The sequence below is a fragment of the Strix aluco genome, chromosome 3 (assembly GCF_031877795.1).
Source record: "Strix aluco isolate bStrAlu1 chromosome 3, bStrAlu1.hap1, whole genome shotgun sequence".
NCBI classification, from domain to species: domain Eukaryota; kingdom Metazoa; phylum Chordata; class Aves; order Strigiformes; family Strigidae; genus Strix; species Strix aluco.
In genome coordinates, this window is record NC_133933.1 from 51,500,839 (window position 1) to 51,521,457 (window position 20,619).

Below are 20,619 nucleotides of genomic sequence, written 5' to 3' on the forward strand. Positions count from 1 at the left end.
GGAGAAGGCAAATGGATAGAGATTGGTGGCCTTCTGTGAATCTGTTCTTCAACTGATGAATTCCTTTGAAATTCTATTCTTTGGGGATGAGAAAAGGGGAGAATTTATTTGGAAAAAATAAATTATGCAAATTAATGTTGTATGCAACAAGAGGATAACTTTTTGAACTACAATAAATATGTGTCTGTGAGTGTGTGCATATGTGTTTTGCTGATTAAGGATACCAGTTAAACTCGGACACCAGAGTGAAAAGAGTAGGTGTATTTCACTAGTGATAACCAAATAATGTAACAGAGTAATACAGAAAACATGCAGTAAGAAAAGGCAGAATAATGCACCTAAAGCAACAAATAGGAAAATACAGGGTAATGCATCAAATCATTACTACCTGAGAGAGAGAATAGTGATTAAGAAAGATACATCACTACTTGCATATGCTACCATCATCCAGATCCAAAGGCGCTGGGGAGCCCCGGTTACAGCGAGGATTTGGAGAGCCTGTCCTGGCAAGTGGGAAGTTCTACGCGATGCGTCCATCCGTAGGTGAGGCTTCCAAAGTTGCTGTGAGCGGGTCCAGCCTTATATACTAGAGATCAGAAGCCAGAACACCTGGCATCTTTGTTTTGAGCGGAAAATTTCTGGTTTCATTCTCCTGTTGGATTCCACCCAAAGCCTGGCCAGGGCTCGGGGAGGGGGAAACCAAGGGAGTTTCTAACAAGGCCAAATATGTGGGTTCTCAGCCTTAAACAAGGCTAAACAAGTGAAGCTGGATACATTCTCTCAGCATTTTGTCCTCACTACTGATTATATTCTAAGCTGCATCTTTCACTAGTGAGCTTACATACTCTGTTAATGATTACATACTGAGTTAGCAGCTTCGGCTTGGGGCTTGTTGTTCAGGCTTCAGTATTTCAATGCTTTAGCACTTTTTACATCAGCACAAGTGGGTTGTTATAACTTAGTACAATACCTACTAGCACAATGATTATCAGTTATAAAATATACAGGATTCATCTACAGGTCAACTCTGGCTTGGGCCTGTTGTCCAAGCCTTAGCACTTCAATATGAGTGCTCATATTTAATCTGCATGAAATTAACTCACTAACTAGATATGTATTGGGAATGAGCAGATGAAATTAAACAAAAAACCTCACATATTGTGTAAAAGTTATTCCACCCTGTCTGTTTTAAATCCTGGTATATAAACAACTGGTTACTGTGTTATCAGCTCTACTTCAGTGCAAGATCTGACTCTGTTTTAACTAATAACAACAACCACAGCTGCCAATGAGCACTACTTTATGCTAAATGTTCACAATTTCTTCATCTGTTGATCACAGTGTCTGACATTATTTCCAGTATATTTTCGGGATTTAAAATTTTCCAGAGCTTTTATTCACATTCTTTTCTTTGATATTTTCAGTATAATAGAAAACTACAAACAAAATAAAATCAAGCTACAAAACACATAATACACTTAAAGTAGAACTTGCATCATCCTGGTTTAGCTCACAGTAAATCTTTTTCACTGGATTTGGCAAACAGTCCATTCTTTGGAAGCTTGACCATTCAACTCCAGTCTCAACAGCCACTGTCTAATAAAAAGAGTAAATTTTGCATCCAAAATTTGACAATGACTGATGAAGTTTGAATTAGATTTATTAAATCTGAGGACTCCAGAACTCTTAAAATATACCAATGTCCAAATAATCTTAAACCCATTTAATTTATGTAGCTAGTTGCATTAACATTAGCTTTCTGTCACTGATTTTCCTTATTTTTATCAAAGCCTTGTTTGTCAGCTCCGTGGTTTCATCCCATTTGTTTTTCTCGAGGCTTGTGTATGTCACCAAGTTCTCCGTATACTGCAAAACTGACTTCAAAAACCTATGAAAAATAAAACCAAAGAAGAAAAACTCATTAAAGGATTTTTTTAAAAAAAGAAATAAAGAAAAATATCTCAATGCCTGATGTAAAGATGCTACTGTCTCCAAATTTCCAAATCTGCCTCAAGATGATCAATGCATTAAGGTTTCTTCTACTTCTGGAAGAGAACCACTCCCTCATTCTCACAGTGAGAAGTGATGATTCTCAGAACTACAATTAAACATGCCACAGAAAGAATATGGTGATAAAATGTGTGATAGAATTTTCCCCAAATGGCTTCCTTTCCTTCCTCAGTCAAATGTTTCACAATGTCTATGATATCCAGCCAGCTGTTAATTGACACACAAGGAGTAAAATTACTAACATATTAAATACAGCTTTTATGTATTAATATTTTTTGAGGGTGTGATTGTTCTCTATCTATACTAAGGAAAAGTCTAATAAAAATTAAAAATGTGAATAACTGGACCATATATTTTCAACTGAGTGAACAATGTCTGAGATATAATTATGACTATAATGATAGAAAGAAGGATGACAATGTACTAAAAGTCATGCTGTTCCTTTTTATTTTTTTCTCTACAGGATTTGTTACAGATCAAAAAAGAATATGTACAACTTCCTATTTTCATAAAGTAAATCTTATATACTCACTTTAGATACTGCTGATAATCAAACTGATTCTTCTTACAAACCAAATGAACATTGACTAGTTCTAGAGTAATCAACACTAAGATGAGCCGCAACACCGGAGACAAAAATTTAATGCTAGAAATAAGCAAAAATATTTTAAAATACACAAACTAAAACAAAAGTAAATAAAAATCATTAATATAAAAGATTCTTCAGACTTCTGCATCCATCCTAAATAGCTGGATATTGCATAGGGTGTGTGGCCGAAGACTATGAAGTGTCCTTCAGCAAAGAGCAGAACAAATATCAAAACTATAAACAAAGACTATAAATTATGAAACCTCAAAATGAAGAAAAAAAGAGAAACATATATAGTTAAGCTTCCAAAGGAAACCTCACCAGCATCCATTATTCCATAAAATACTGTTCAACTGAATTGCAAATATGTATCATCAGTTGTCCGTTTAAGCTATGTTTCTGAAATAACATTGTTAACATTTTTAGGAACATAACCTGGCCGAGAAGACAATATTTACAGTTTTCCAAGTATATCACAAATCCCTGGAAAGCACTTCTGAATAGGAACAAAATTAATGGAATACTAAACAATCTCTCTTCTATCTATAAAGATGCTGACCCAGTATAACGATAAAAAGCAGCAGAACTAAAGTGGGTAGAGTCTTGAAATCAGTTTAACCTATTGCATTCAGATAAAACTTGAATAGCATTTATATGCTTAAATAGGAAAAGCTAGCAACTAAAAAATACTATGTAACATTTAAATGAGAATTTTATTTGAAATCTTATAATTTACAGTGAAGTAATGTAGCCATGCTAAAAATACTCATGAAATTATTCTCCAATTTGAGATTTGCTTGCTATTTCAATATTACTACATAATAGAAATCTGGGTTGGCAACTCTGAAATGGTTAACAAGAACACTAGAACACTGTTGACTTTAAACGTCTTAGACAAACCACTGAAAACTAGCAACAGCAGCATGCAGCCACTTTCTCATAAACCTAACCACAAAGTAAAGAAAAACCACCAGCCAACCTGTTCAACATCCGTAGATAGTTATGCCTCTGGCGAGAACGTAGAGTCCTGTTCATCCACTGTTTGTATCTCAACTCAGTGCTGGCAATAACTTGTTCAGACACTTGATGGCACTGTGCGCTTATTTTACGGAGTACCACCAGTATTTCCAGAACAGGCCTGGGAGAATAAAGCGTGCACACGCGCGTATCACAAAGTTCAATCAACAGCCTGCAAACCAGGAAGGAACTGTTAACTTCAATCTTTTGTTAGCTGGATTTGACATGAGATACATTTCATGTTTGGTGTGCTTTGATTCACAATGTTTTAACTCAGAAAACCTGGAAACAGATTACCCTGACCTCATAACTGAAGAAAAGCAAGGATCTATAGTAGGGGTAGTGACGGTGTTCTCTATGACTTAACTGAATATAAATGCAAAACTGCTGGTGATGTATACGTTTCCCATTTCAGATCAAAGAAATACAACCACAATAATCAAAACTGCCTGGCTGAAATGATACACTGAACACATCAAATCACAGCAGGGTTGTGGTTGAAGCCTTCCCACCATAGTTCAATTCATAATGAATTAACATGCACCATAATAAAACTCACTCAAACAAATGGTATTAATTAGCACTCCCATTAGTGTGTGGTCTTTCTTCCTGGCAGAACAACAAGCAGACTTAACATTTCATAAAAGGCAGGTGGTGAGGCCAGTGTTTTAATCACCACCACACCAGATCATGATTTGTTAAAGCACCCAAATACCTTTCTGCTGTCATAAAATCATAGATTGGTTTGGGTTGGAAGGGACCTTAAAGACCATCTAGTTCCAACCCCCCTGCCATCGGCAGGGACAGCTTCCGCTAGACCAGGTTGCTCAAAGCCCCGTCCAACCTGGCCTTGAACATTTCCGGGGGGGGGGGGGGGGGGGGGGGCAGCCACAACTTCTCTGGGCAACTTGTGCCAGTGTCGCACCACCCTCACAGGAAAGAATTTCTTCCTTATATCTAATCTAAATCTGTCCTCTTTCAGTTTAAAACCATTACCCCTTGTTCTATCACTACACTCCCTGTTATATTATAATCTGGTAACCTAATGTGTTATCACTTTAACACACTGTTCTTATAAAAATGTTTTCTAATCTCCCCCATGCTCAAATTATCTCTGAGACAGCAAAAAATTAATGACTAAAAGTGATACAGGCAGAAAACTCTAAAAATGGTTTAACACTTTAGTAATCAGGCTTCTTTTTCATAAATGAGAAAAGTGCAGATTGGCGGGTAGAAAACAGAAGGCACACAGGTAAAATCCACTTGCACTCTCTTGCCCATGATGACTGGGTTTGATAGGAGAGTTTTGTTCCAAACCATTCAGTCATGGGACTCTTAAGACTGCTATAAGAGTGCTAAATGAAAGTCAATTAGCATGTCATGTTTTGATCATTATTCCAAGTCAGGTATAATTGGAACTAACATACCTCCAAGTCTGACAACAAATATAACAAGATACCTTCTATTCTGCATGTAAGCATGTAAGAACAGAACTATGTAGCAGCATATTACTATTTAAATGCCATGCACAGCTGTGACACCAAGCCCATTAAAACAAAAATCTGATGCAGTTTTAGCACACAAACCAGATTAAAGTCAACTTAATCTAGTCAGTACATAAATATTTAAAACATTTTGCTTCCCCAGTCTGAAAGAAAAATGTTTTTTTCATACTACTTTCCAAGTAAAATCTCTACTGTAATAATGTCCCACATCTACAATGTCTCATCTTCATTTTGAAAGTGATGTTCAGCTGCATTCTTCAGATTTTTAGATTAAATCAGCAGCAGCATTAGAAAAGTGCATTAAACATTTCAAGCACTGTTCTAAAACCAGGGAAATTAGTAACTTAGGTTTGAGAGTTCTTGTGTTGGGCTGCATGTAGAAGCTGAGAGCAGGAACTCGGAGGATATCAAACTCACCTCTCTGTTAGGATACTATTGATTGGATCATCTGAACTATAGCAGTTCTGGGGCATATATTGCTGCAACTGCGATACAATTTCAGATATCACCAAAATTAAAGTACTAGCTTCAGTATCTCCTTCCAACCTTAAAAACAAAAGAAAAAAAAAAAGATTTGAGATGGTAAAACTGTGTAGCACTTGTTCTTTCTCAAATGGCATAGATCAAGATGCAGACTTTTTGGATAACACTGTCTTCAATGTCCACTCTCACTCTCTGACATCATGGTTCTTTTTCCTCCACCTTATAAGCATGATTTTCTTTCTCCAACTAAAGTCAACCTTCTCTCAGTCTCAACAGTCTTCTGAACCCCCTTAACCCTCCATTCATCAAAATTCTGCAGCACACTGAGTATGTGCTAGATGCATTGAATTTTCAGCTCTCAGCTCTAAACAAATACAATCTCCTCCAGTGATATTAATAATGACTTCCTCCTTCTCAAATAACAAGAGAATGTTACATTCTTTTTCTAAGTAATATCTCATGTAAAGTCTTCCACTGATTTGGTCACCAAGCCCTTTTCAGAATAAGTAATTATTTTGTTTTACATCTGGTGAGCCATCTTTTTTTTTTTTTTTTTTAAATTGTAACGGACTCAAGCTCTAGTTTAACTTCCTAACAGCCCCTTCAGCATCTCTTCAGAAACAGAACATGGAGTCACCAACACCTCTGTAAGTTTCAGTTGTCTTCTCATTCCCTTCAAGTTAGCGCACTGTTTATAGTTTTTATAGTATCTGTACTGATGTGTATAGCACAGATTAAGCTAAAAAGAACAAACGGGTCTTGTCACAACCCCTCTGGTGTCTATCATCTTACTAGTAATGTATTTGAAGAGACATTTCACCATCTCAAATTCCATTCTTCATAACTATTTTGAGAACTATCTTTTTTTAATAGCATATACATACCCTTTATTCGTTTGAACATGTTCCTCAGGCACTACTGGCAATTCAGGCCATAAGTGAATGCTCTTCATACATTCCAGCACCTCAAAAATGTATCATGAAAAATGTTATGTAAAGTGTAGCTTTTGGACAGGACAACATATTTTACTCTTCTTAGTAGCTATTTTAGAAAAAACTGCAACGAGTGAGAAGTTCCTTGTTCAGTAGTCATAATTATGTAAGTTGACATCAATTGTTAAGGTTTGTCAGGGCAAAAATTCCTGATGTACATGCTAAAACATCATCTGAGTAAACTAATCTACTATTCTTTCTTCCATTTTTTTTAATATGAAAAATAACTAACATGACTTTTCTAACATATGGTTTGAATGCTGTTGAAAATGAAAGTACTAAGTATGTCTACTGCAATCTCAAATCAATCGAGGAACATCTTCAAGCAGTTCAGTAATTCATAAACTGATCGTCAGAGAACTACCACAACACTTGAAAGCAGATTTTGCTACAACGATGGAATCTTAATCAGCTGGCTTTCATACAATAAAAACCTTAGTTATAGCCTAATCTAAGATTCCTAGAAACATGACCAGAGTGTTCCTGACATAAGAAAGCACAAGGAGATTAAGAAAACTACAGAACAGCAAACATCCAGGTAAGGATAAAGCTATTCAGTGATCTAGAGCACAAACACAGCACCAACTGCATCAACAGAAGTGTGCTTAATTACATTTCATTTTATCAACTGTAAATTCCAGTAAATTCTGAAAGATAAAACTAAAAAGCTCATTAAAATATGTCAGATTTTAACTTTTTAGGACAGTTGAAGCATGAAGACAACAATTAGCCCAATTTTAAGGATTCACAATTTTAAGGACCAAAATGCTTTCACAGCTGGAAGTACCTACCTGTTTCTTGAGTCGGGAAATTGGATGAAATTGAGAACGGTAGCAACTTGCACAATTCATCAGTGGTTTTATGACCATGTGTTCCTGATTTACAAAATCATAGACAATACACAACAGTTTCTTTAAACTGTCCTAATCATATGCAGACCTAGACTTAATTTTATGCAAGCCACCTATAGTACTGAAGTCAATAAAGACTTCCAAATGTCTGAGGGCTGAAAGCAGTAATCAGCACAGTGAGTGTTTAAAGCTTAATTTCTTTGACACATTTTAACTATGAAACCTGACAGCAGCTGACAGAAAAGCAACCAAGTATTCTCTTAATGCAGCAGCATGCAATGTATCTTGAGAAATTAAAAAGAGCTGCAACTAAAAAATGGAAGATTTATCTCACAGGTTGCTGTATGATACTGAAAGAAGTAATCCCAAATATTAACAGGAAATTGGGGGCAGCAAATATAATAATTGCTAATTATAAACATGTATTGCTAGACAGAAAGTGTTCACAAATTTACAGTGTAGAGTGCAGACACAAATCACACCTCCATTAGTGAGCCAACATTATTTATAGTGTCTCAGAGAAAGAAAATCTCAAATATTACATACCTCAGTGGCTGAGCTACAGCTGTTCTACATACCTTTCAGATAATTCAGCAGATAAACAGGCTAGGTATCGACACAATTTGACAAATAAAATTAATTTCACTTATTCACTACAAAACTAGAAGAAAAATACTTTCACAATTTTTTACTTGGAGGAATACTTCATTTCCACAAAAATCTGCTGTCAAAAAAGATTCAGTCATAAGACTCTCTAAAATCAGATTTAGCATCCAAAACAACTGAAAAAATCTTCTGAGAGCATAATATTGATCCCTACCTTAAAAGCAAACACGTCCTCATCTGAGAATCTACAGAGAAGAGTAATTGCAAATGCAACTATCGGATTAGCTACTTCTCTAGGAAATGCTTCTAGATTGATCTCTCCATGGCTTAAACGATCTCTTATACGTGGACCCTCCTGGTGGTTCAAGAAATCCCAAAGAAATTCCTGTGGAAACATACACCAAGTGTATAGAATTCTGTGTGTATTCACATAGAGTAGAAGCAATATGTATTCACATAGAATAGAATATATTCAGTGTATAGAATACTTCTGAAAGATAAGTATGTGATCATGTCTATAGGAAAGGGGCATTTACATGGTCAGAAAAAACAATGCAAACTATGTTCATAGCAAAAAAAAAAAAAAGGGCAACTCATCCATCTTGGTACCTTCTGAGGAAACGAAAAACTAACATACGTGGTATTTTGTGAGAGGTAACAACAGATTTCCTTCAGCTTTGTGTCCCAAGTTGTCCACAGCCCCACTGCCTCTGGCAACAGGATAATCAACTCAGGTGTCCCCTACAGTCTCAAAAGGCCTCTAAATTCAACACCTCCAGTTTTCCTGTTCATTATCTGTTTGGGTGGCAAGATGCAGGATGTGCTGTTGGTAGGTTTGCAGCTATGTTTTTGTGCCATCTGCCCAGGTAGTATAAGATGCATCCCAGAAGTGATCAGAAATAAATTTTAATTTTCCCTGTCTGAGGCATCAGTTTTTCTTTTGCTCCACTCAGCTGATCTTCAGAAGTCTGAAGACAAATATCCCTGAGACTTCTGTATTTCAGAAAGAAAGACAGTCTTATATCCTAACCCAATATAGCTTGTCAGGTACTGCTTTGTATCCTTCAAAATGAAAAAGGGTAACAAGCTTCTGGTTCAAGTTTCACAGCTGCTGGAGATAAACTATGTGAAATAAGTGAGTATTAGGCATGATCATAAATATATTACTAAATTTAAAAACAAACAAAAGAAAACAAAGCAAAAACAAGGAAAAAAACCCCACAAAACACTTACCATTGCAGGTTCCTCAAGGACTGCAGGAAGCTGGTTGACTTCTTCATTATCCAAATGTTTTGCTAGCATCTAGAAAAAAGTAACTTGAATGGAAACTTATTATTGAAAGTCAAAAAATCAAAGACAAAATACTAACAAACGTAATTAGTTTCCCTAACTTTTTCCCTAACTTTAATTACTTCTGCCACTCAAGAATCAAGGTGCCTAATTATTACTGACAGACAATTTGAGTTAATTCAGATTAAGAAGAGAGTTGCAAAAATTGAGGATTTCTGTCTACAATGTTTATTTGTATTTATTTTGAATAACTGAATCTAGGAAAATGACAGAATGTTTCTGTGAGATGAAGAATTTCAAGATAAAAACATTTCGAATAAATTAAAGTCTGTTTATTAAAATTTGTATTAATTTTTATACTTTATGGGGGATTCCAAATTTAAAATGTTTACTGTTCATCATCTTCTATTTGGAAAAAAATTAGAAACAATGTCTTACCCAACACAAGAAAGCGCTTTCTGGTCTCTAGTGATGGGAAACATGCATGTGTTTAAATTCTGACATTGATATATATTTAAAAAAAATAAAAAGATCACAAGTACCTCATCAAAAGTGGTGTAGAGAGCAGAAGGCTAGAACAAAGGACAATATTATTTGATTTTCAAATTAAAACAATTAACTAGACACATACCAAATTTGTATTTATTCATTTGCATGACATACTAGAGGTGCATGAATAGCAAAATAACCACAAACCCTTACAAATGAAAAAAGGAACTTTGGCATTTTGTCTCAAGTTTTTTAAAATAAATATAACATGATCTACTTTCCATCCTAAACTACTGTTCCTGAACACTAATGTTCAAGTACGTTCAGACCTCTTTTACTGGCAGACTTCTTTACAAAAAAAATAAGGCATTCATGAAACTCTACTGGAGATTTGTAAACAATGTTCCACAATTGATCGAAAATTTTGGGGGATAATCTGTAAATGTTTAGAAACTATGCTTCTAGAATAACTATTCTGCAAATATTGTTAGCAGTAAATCATAACTGACTTTAGACAGAAATTTTACCTCAGCTGTTAGCAATCGATTTGGACATTTATTAGTTGTAGTGAAGAGCAATCTAAGTCCAACTTCCAGCTGAGGAAGTAAGAGAATCACACAGTCAGCATACCTGAAAAAATAACAAAGATATCCAAAGGGGTTTTCTCCCCTTATAAATATAATTCAGATGGAAATTCGAGCCATGTCAGAGTTACACTCTCTGGCTAAACAACCCAGACCAAAATTCTTTTGTAATGCACTTTATAAACAAAAAATAAGTGACTACCTGTGCCCAACAGAAGCTGATCACAGAATTCAAACCAGCTTAGAGATGAGAATAACATACAAAAAGGTGGAGCATGGGAGAGGAAAACAAAACACTGTACTTTTTTTAAATTAAAAATGTTAACATCTGAAGATTTGTTTCCACTTGCTTTGTAAAACTCTCCATTTTGGCTACATCTGCAATAGCTCTTTTAGGTTTCAAAACATAGTTTATAATCCTAGTTGGCACAAAATAAAGTAGTAAGTCCACAAACTTTCTGAGAGACCACCATAACAATGCATAACTATATGTTGCTAAGCAACAGATATAGCAAAAAGCTTTGGAATCTACAAATGCTGCTATTATTCTATAAATATAGAATATATTCTTTTTATATTCTATTAAAAAAAACAATTAAAAAATGATCAACAGTTACCTGCTTTGCTTGAATGCTGTTAAAGCAGCCATCCAAAATGGTATCATTGTTTGTAATACAAAACTCGACAGTTTTACTAGCTCTTCAGCTATGGCAAGTGTTTCATGACTAAGATCTGCAAGTTAGCAAAAAAACCCATTGATAAACTACATACAATCTACAATTTACTAAATCATTCTTAATATTTCACTGAAAATATAAGATTATTTCAGCATTTGTAAAGGGAGACTTAAAAGTTATCCAATTTATTTTAACTATGCAAGTACAATGGTAGTCATATATAAGATCAGAAATTGAGTTTGTAAGATTGCGATTTTAGTGATAATATAAAATTACACAGTAAAACCAGTTTAAAAGTCATGGCTGCTTTTTACTGAGACTAAAAGCCTACACAGCAACTGGACCCAGCTTCTCTGTTGAGTTATTCTCCACCTACTTCAAATACTTTAAAACAGCGTAATGTATATTAATCATTTTAATTCAGTAAGAATCAGTGCGGCAGTATGAACACTTGAACATAAGGACATTGTTCTTATTTATCAATTTTCCACACTGACATTTAGCATAATAAATTAACACTTCATACTTCAATGCTACCATATAATGAAACTCACACTTATGAATTCACATTATAAATATCTTACCCAAGCTTAAAATGGCAAGTGCAACTTGATTGCAGTAGGTGTTTTTCCTAAGCAAATCAACAGCTATAGGGTTTACACTACATGACTGGAATGCTATCAGCTTGAGCTGTTTCCCAAAAGCCCTGTCTCAGTTCCGTGCACAGATGTTCCACCAGCAAACTGATCACGTTGCACAAACTGACCATGACCACCACTGACACCAAGATTCCCCATATGCTGTTTTTGCTTTAAAAATAGTAGGAATAAACCAAATGAGGTCTGTAGCCAGGGAGATTAGAAAATTTTAATCTGACACTTCAGGTCCTTCCCTGAGAAAAGCATCAGTATACTGAAGATGTGTCACCATCCTTCACTGTTTCAAGATGCAGGGCACTTCTGCTGGGACACTTACAGCTGGAACCCACTGATTCTGGAAAGAATTAGATTTTCTAAAGGAAAACAAGATGACTGTTGCATTAAATGAACTCTCATCATCAAAAAACTGGGACATACAGTTGAAGTCTTTTAGAAGCAGTAATGTTAGATGTTTCAATATGTTACAATTATTTTAGAATGCAGTATTTTTAGGTTCAATTGACAGTGGAACTGCCTACATATTAAAAAGTTGCCCTATAAGCATGACTGATTCATCTAATGACAGCGTATACAGGTACCTTAGTTATGATTCAATGTTAGAACTGTGGAAAATGCATTATTTTCAACAGCACTTCTGGACAATGAAACAATAGCAAATATAGCATAATAAAAACTTGCTAATACTTGCCTGGAAATACATCAAGCTCCTCAGAGCTAACGAAGATCACATAAGGTCGATGTACTAAAATGCATTTAGTTTGCAGAAGATACATCTGTAACAACTGACCCAATCCTGCAGTTAAAAAAAGCAGCATAGCACAATATCTAGGGAGAATACCAACATATATTAGAAAAGCTTATACAACTAAATCTTTTGCAAAGAATCAACTTCTGTGGGTTGGGGACAAAGGGCTTTTTTGCTCTTTCAAAGAACATCCAAAACCTACGCTCCCCACCTCTTTTGAATAGGGGCACTTCATAATTAATTGCACTCACAAACATGAAAAAACAATGCAGAATTAGGAAAAAAGTGTCAGTGTATTCTACACTGGCTGCTGTTGCCCCTCCTCTTACCCCATTCCTCTGCCTTTTGTTACGTGTAATTCCTGACTGCCCTGACAGACAAGGAACCAGGTTTCAAAACAATAAGCTTTCTTGCTTTTCCTGCTACTAAAAAATGCACTGGTCCTAAAACTGATGTGGCTCAAGTATTCTATGGAAATCCCTTTCCAAAAGAAGCAGCAGCAGAGGAAAACTGTCAGGATAATGCCAGAGACCTTTGGACTTTTTTTTTTTTAATTTTTTTCAATAAGAGCTGTAAGTTTTACTAATGGCTTTTCAAGCACTCTCAAGTCTGACTGGTAAGAAAATGAGATTCTTTTTGGTAACTTACTTTGCAGGAATTTCTTGTGGGGATGCAAACCCATGCCACAACACATTACGAAGATTCAGACCATACGGAGATCCAATGAATACCCTCAGTACATCCATCTAATTAATAAATAAAGTGATTACTGCATGAAAAAAATCTATTATTTATTACCTTGAATCTTTCCCTAAGAAAATTTCAGAAGTTATTCAGAAACTACAACGTCTAACTGTCAAGATGACTGGCCACAGCTTGTCACAGTAACAGTAACTCATTATTTGCAATTCCCAGTATTCTCTGAAAGGAAAGCTTTCAGTTTACTTGTACATGCTGTAGAGCATAATATGGGAAGAACAAAACTATGACAGGCAAACAAATGAGATCAAGCTTAGCTCTTACTTCTTTTAGTATAAATCCACCATAATTTAATAGAAATTAACATAAAATACAGAATTGGTATTCAAAGCTGTATTGCCAGATCACTATCCCACAAAAAGGGAAACTTTGTTTTTATTTTTTAACTGTAAGAACTGAAGTATTCCACATGCCATCAAAATTCAAGAAATAATCCTTATAACACTACTGGACTGACTAACAATACAAGCTTCTACAGTTCACATCCAATATTCTGTCCTAACAAAGAATTTATGTTTGTAAAACTGTATGAGAAAGACCACCTACTTTGTTTACACAAGAGTGTAAATGTCATCAGAATTTTGTTATTATTATTCTTTTGCACATGGGGATGAATGAATTAGTTTCCTCTGTTTTGAAAAATTCTAGTGTTGGTAACATTATAAAACATCTTACTACAGTGGTGGTGAAGGGGAAGACAGCTCATCAGAAACAGCGAGTGCAGGATGTCTATTTTCAAGTAGTACAATTCAGAAAGAAGCAGACAAGTCTGCAGCTTGCTCACCCCCTTGACAGATATGTGGAATTTTACGTAAGTAGGTTTTTCATGTAGAAAAGCAAATAAGAACTTATGAGCTTGCCTTTAAATATATTTCCATTTACAACATTCACTGATTTTGGCATATATCCCCCAGACTGTAACATGTATAAAATGAAAGTTTTTCCAATATATTACAAAATTTGCAAACTCTTCTCCAGTGCAAGCAAAGGCTACGCTTGGAAACGTGCCATTTAGTAAGAAGAAAACCAGCTCAGTATTTGTTACTTATTTCAAAACTATGCACTTACTACAGCTTGTCCAAAGATAACTGCAAGCTGCTCAGAAGCAAGCAAGTCTCTTAAAAGGAAAGGGCAATCTTTACCGATCAGTAAATATACCTATTAAAAAAAAGCAAATCAGATAAGTAATTCAGTATACTTCTTTCTATTTCAAACATACAACTTGACTATTTCATCCAGTAAGCATTTTCATTATTGTAAAAACACTAATCAAACAAAACCCACCAAATCCTTAAAAAGGCTTTAAATTGCATAATTTCACGACAAATTAAAATTTATGGCACAGATCAGGAAAGAGTGGATATCCTACTTAATGTTTCCATAGTTAAGCTTTTCACATTGTCTGTACACTTACTGCTCTTCTTTTCAAAAAAGGAAGAAAAAAAAAAAGTAAAGCACAACAAGAACTCATAATTAAGGGAATAAACTCTACGCAGGACACCATACTTCATTCTTACCCTAGAAGTCTATAGGGCCTGTCATTGTCAAAGGAAGGAGACTTGTGGTTTGTCTTCTGATTCTGGCTGTTCCTTAAACTAGATTATATCCTAGTTGGGCAATCTCAGCATCTTTACTCTCCATCACTATGAAGCCTTCCATTCTTTGTATCCTCCCTGTTGGGTTTTTTCCAGTTTTGGTAATTTTTCATTACTTCAGAATTTACCACCCCCCATACTTGGGTAAACTGGTTTGTCTATGTGTGAATTAGCCCGTTGTTCTTTCTCTGGCATTTCCTTCTCCAGTGCTCCTCATAGAGATTTAACACCCACCTATTTTATCTTATCTGTGGACAATATACCCCAGCAGCAAAGCCTCTTAAAACAGCTGTTGCTCCCTTCCCCCTAACCTGCACATACCCATAAGTAGTGGTGGCACCTGTTTGTGTAGTCATGCAGTGAAGCAGATCAAGGAACTGATCCAGATGAAAAACAAAAATGGGGGTAGGGGTAAAAGGTGGAAAGGTACCTGGACCAGTTCATCAATCTGGCTTGCTACTAGGCCTTCAAATATTTGCACTCACATAACATATAGAACACCAGCAAACACAGCTGTGAAGACTGATTGAATAAACTTATACAGTGTCATCACCAAATGTTGAACCATAGCTTAATTCACATTCCATCAAAAAGGATGCAAAATACAAGTTCCTTAATACAGTCAGCATTCCTAAGTCTAAGTCATATCTCATATCCTTGCCTCATGCTGGTCAAGGAACTCCTGCAGCATTACTCTTTAAACTGACCAAGAGTGCATACCTTTACTAACTGCTATAGGGTAAAGGAAAGAGGGAATATGTTAACAAGACAAATGTTCAGGACCACAATACGGATCCCAGATCTATCCAGCTGATCAGTTAGGTCAAGAATTTAAACTGACTTCTAGATGTTTTTGCAGCACAAGACTTGTACATTAAACAGATGTACACTCTGCAAACAGAGCTCTGAGGAAAGAAGTTATCTAGTCATGCATTTCTAGCTGTATGCTCCTGCCTCTCCTCACAGATGCTACCTCATCAGATCTTCTGTGGAAGGTATGCTGCTCCATGTTTCAGTTAAATAAATCAGAGTAACAACGACCTACTATATGTACACTGATTAAGCAAACTGTTATTTTTTTAATGAAACTGGTTAGTAACAGCACTCACACAAGCAATTCTACCAGCACAGGTGAAGAAACCCCAGATGATGGTTCCATTTGCACAGCTGGATCCAGAAGATAACATCTGTCCAACTCAAAATGCAGCTGGGCTACTAGTGTACTACTACACTACAGGGTAATCTCACTTTTACAACATGTAATTAAATCCAAGAGCTCATTCCCATCTTACAAAACCAAATCTGCAATAGACTCTTCATGCTGGCACTTACATCACCCAAGGCTCGCTCCAAGCATGACGTTAGTTTCATTAAGCCAAGAGCAACTTCTGTAGTTTGTGTATGTTGTAGAACATCAAATACTTCAAGAAATAACTGTATGATGGGGAAGAGGAAGAATGTTGTCTTAAATATTCAGAAGGAAGAATCAAATTGTCAAAAGCACTGAGAAACCTAAATATTCCTCTGTGATGGTCACTATGCAAATGTAGAAAGAAAACCATGACATCCTTCCAGATGCCTGGAAAGAAACTGCCCTAGAGCACCTCTTGTATTTTTAGTTGCAATGTATCTAGGGCCTTATATCTATAAAAATTATCAACAATAACTTACTTGATATTAAGCACAGAGTATTAGAAAAACAAAATCCTACCATCTTAGGTCAGAAGAGGCCCAAAGCACCTCATGTTCTCTTTGTGATAACTTATATAAAGTCTAATTACAAAGTCAGGAAAATTAGAAGCAACTATGTATCAGATAGGGACAATTAATTACAAATTCTAAGCATTTTGGTTCATTGATATCTCTTGTGTGTCCTTACATTAAACTTCCACAAAGGGTTCATGTGCCAAAATACAAATTGTCAACAGACATTTCCATACCTCTGTGCAGTTTGTCCAGTGGAACCATAATGCATACTGAATTACAAATTTCTCCTTGGTCAGAGATTTGAAGTGCAAATTAACAGATTCACACACAGGTCCTAATGATTGTATGCTTTTGATATAATCCACACTTTGATCTTAAACCAAAAAACAGAAGGTGATTAGAATACCAAACTTCCTGAAGGTCCAATATTTTAAAACTCACAAGGAGTAAAACCTGCTACAGCTTGTATACATATTTAGCACAGAGAATTTTATCCAGACTATTTTAGCACACCTAATACACTACAGTTTATTGTCCAAAAGACCACACAGATAAGATATAGAAAAGTGCAGTGTGAAACCAGATAAGATCAAGTACCTTCTCCAAATAAAAAAACCGCCAACACTCTAATGCAAGAAAATATGGAAGTCAAGAGGATTATTATGTTCAGGGTTTGTTGAAATGGGAAGAACCTACTAGAGTATGCAAATTCCACATAATCAAGCTGGAAGTTAGTGTTAGGTGTTGGAAGTGTGAGGAAGGCAAAACAGTGAGAAATCTGCAAAAACATACATTTTCCTTGACACAGAGTCCCCAGAATAAACACAGGACGGGATGAAGGTCCAGTGATTTGTGTTTGATGTGGCGCCAAGGAGGAATGCGAAGCAGGGTGCAGGCCGCACAGTCCCATTCTTTCACTTCAAGAAAGTTCTACTCGTTTCTCTCAAAATATGATTTTTTGTACAACCTTCCAACGTTGTGCCTCATCCTCCCTTTTTTCTCACACAACCCAGCTGCACCCCTCGCACCAAGTCGACCTTGCTTCCCGTCCTCCCTCTTTTTTCCCACAAAAACCAGCTGTACCCCTTGGCACCACAAAATGAATTATGTCATTACTCAAAAAATAATGACTTGACTACAGTCCCACCCACTCACTCATACCTACCAAGATAAATAGTACCCCAAGTTTGTACCTAACTTGGAGGGACGATAATCCAACGCCAAATCGGAGGGACAGATTGACGGGTTTGGGCTCTCACACCCCCACACCCTCCCCAGAAGGGACGCCTTTTGGTAAGATTTCCTCAGCTACACCGAGTGTATACCCAGGAACTGCGTGTGTGTGATTGCAATCCTTTTTCTTTTGTGTAGTGCTATATAGCCAACCTGCAGTTTGTGCATGTATCGTAGGTAATCTTAAAGAATCTGTAGATGTTGCATGAAAATAAACTGTACTATTCATGAATCTGCTTCTCTTGAATGTAACCAGACTTACAGTGTATGGGCTGTTTGGCCTGGGTCAGACCTATAGTGACGGCCACTAATCCGCACTATTTGTGAATCTGACGGCTTGTTTTGAACGCAACCGGACCTACAGCATACGGGCTGTTCAGGCGTCCGGGTCAGACCGATAGTTACAGCCCCAACTGGCATACCTATTGAGGGATAAGTCCAGCCGCCCCTAGCCCCTCTAATCTCTGAGGACCGGCTAGAACGCAAGGGGATTTATCTTTTACCAAATTTATTCTCACCCTAAATGCAACAGTTAGTGCAGGCTCAGAGGGATCAGTCAAGCTGCACAATTTACACCCTTTAAAGAATGCAGATGGATGTGGTACCTTACAGAGTGGTATCACTGCTCCTCTTTGGTGGAACACTTTTATAGGAAAATAAATTCTTCTCATTTACTGAAAGATATTGCTTGAGGCAGAAACATGTATAATTTTTAAGATCTCTGGAAATTAATAACAGAGCTTGCATGATGATTCAACAAGTTCATCTGGGCATAAATACTTTGTTTTGGTTAAAAAACAATTATAATCTGTTCTACATACAGAAGGGAAACCAAACAGTACTTCTGTACGTGCTAAAGTTGGGGAAACAAAAACAGAAGCAACAGTAGGAATACTGATAGCCCCAGTGTTTTAAATTTACTGCAAAAGGGATATAAACAACATAGAAGAAAGCAATGACGAGGTAGGAGAGAAGCAGAACTGAACCCCATATGTACAGGCACATGAAGGTGGGAACCAAGATGAATGAGGAAGCAAAGGAGCAGCTACTTATATAGCATAGTTACGTGAATCATAGGAGCCAGCAATAACCAAATACCAAACGTAGATGAAAAATTTAAAGCTCCTTGCACATATGAACTGGACATACTCTAATCTGCAGCAAAGCTAACGCTGTATTGTAATAAAATGTTATAACTAAGCTGAACTTGCTATGAACTGTACTGAGATTCTGCATCAGTCTTAAATGTATCACTACTATAGGAGTTAAACACCAACCTGATTCAAGGTAACACACATGCTCTGTAAGAGTTTGCCAACATACTTCACCATTTTCAGATAAAATATTATTAATATCATAGGCGTCTTTCTTCTCAAATCCAAGTTTGCAAATCACGTAATGCACAGGTGGAGAAAGACAAGTAGTGACAGAGTGTGACAACGCCATCTAGAACACACACACACAAAAAAGAGTCCTTGCATTAAGAAAGTACATGAGAACAAAGAAAATTATTATTAAAGCATACCCACAAGCACAGATATACAAATAGAATGCAGCACCTGTAAAGAAGTTGGTGAGGTTTGCCATGCAACTTTCATCTATGCATATTATGAAAGGAACCCTCTAGAGCAGAACCACTTTGTGGAAAACTTCCCCAATTTCTTTGAGGAAGAATTGCTCTATTTGCATAATGCCAGGATGGTATATTTCTGAATGGTTATATCTACTGAACTGATGCCAAGAGAGACTGAAGCAAAATACCCCAGTTTATATGTAACTGTTCTGTCTAATCTCTGAGTTTGCAGGGAACCTGATGCTACTTCAAGGGAAACCAAGGGCTTCAGCCCTTATGACCAGCAAATCATTGCGGAGAGCGGGGAAGGCGGGAAGGCGGAAGGCACGTGTAAATTTTGTATGAACTGGTAGTAATGGTAGAACAATTTAAGCATAAATGTTATTTGAACATTAGTCTAAACAGAATGATGGACTGATTCAGAAGCACACATTTAACTTAAAGAATTTGCCAAGATAGACCTGCTCATGTTATCAAGAAGGAAAATGCTGCTGATTTAGTAAAAAAAGTCATGGTTCCTCATTAATCAAACAGAAGACAGACAAACTGTTTGAAAATGAAGTATCACAGCAACTATAAAAAGATTCCATTAAAGTTCAAATTAAAAACTTTTTTTCCTTATTAATTAGGTAGTGGAATACAGTACATAATTTCTGAATTCAGGGCTGTGAGGAGAGACTACATCTTTATATGGGTAACAGCACAGAGCAGGTACAGCAGGTATCAGCTGCCATCAGGAGTATCCTATCTGCTATTAAAAAAAAAAATCTAAAATGCTCATTAAACATATAATTCAGTCCTTCACCTTATTTTGAGGCCCCCCACGTTTCACTGTCAGAGATAGGAGGCCCGTGCAGACCTTGAACTACCACAGCCGCCCCTTATCGCCTGAAGCACACCCGGCAGGTCACGGGCAGGTCGCTGGAGCTCTCCGGGACTGTAACGTGACCAAGACCCGGGTTTCCCCGGGGGACATCGCTGCGCCGCCCTGGTACGGCAGCCCCGCCCCGCCGCCCTCCGGCCGCAGCACCCGCATTTCCCCGGGGCCCCGCAACCACGCGGGAAGCGAGGGCGGCAGCAAGCCCCGGCCCAAAGCCCCCGATCCCCCGCTGTCGTTCACGGAGGCCGCCGCCCCACCCCGCCATGGCGCCCTGCGGCCGTTACCTCCGGGCCCGCCCGCTCACGTCACGACGCTGCGCTAGCGTGTGGCGTCACGCCTGGCTCGCGCGGGAAGAGCCCCGCCCTGGCACGGGGC

General features: G+C 37.1%; 1 protein-coding gene across 4 annotated transcripts; it reads right to left on the reverse strand.

Moving 5' to 3' along the window:
- Positions 1-246: 246 nt before the first annotated feature.
- On the reverse strand, positions 247-20,563 carry ERMARD (ER membrane associated RNA degradation). Of its 4 annotated transcripts, none has more exons than XM_074818550.1 (18): positions 20,529-20,563; positions 19,069-19,237; positions 16,792-16,931; positions 16,184-16,285; positions 14,325-14,414; positions 13,146-13,243; positions 12,441-12,577; positions 11,034-11,148; positions 10,360-10,462; positions 9,886-9,915; positions 9,287-9,355; positions 8,268-8,438; positions 7,388-7,471; positions 6,489-6,568; positions 5,539-5,667; positions 3,579-3,788; positions 2,543-2,656; positions 247-1,888 (listed from the first exon to the last, which is right to left on the reverse strand). In XM_074818550.1, the coding sequence occupies exons 2-18, from the start codon at positions 19,235-19,237 to the stop codon at positions 1,729-1,731; spliced, it is 2,001 nt and encodes a 666-aa protein (XP_074674651.1). In that variant the 5' UTR covers positions 20,529-20,563; the 3' UTR covers positions 247-1,728. The 4 variants fall into 4 exon arrangements, with proteins under 4 accessions (XP_074674651.1, XP_074674653.1, XP_074674650.1 ...); XM_074818552.1 differs by lacking the exon at positions 20,529-20,563 and adding an exon at positions 20,170-20,507 and having other exon boundaries at positions 3,579-3,737; XM_074818549.1 differs by lacking the exon at positions 20,529-20,563 and adding an exon at positions 20,170-20,507.
- Between the last annotated feature and the right edge of the window lie 56 nt (positions 20,564-20,619).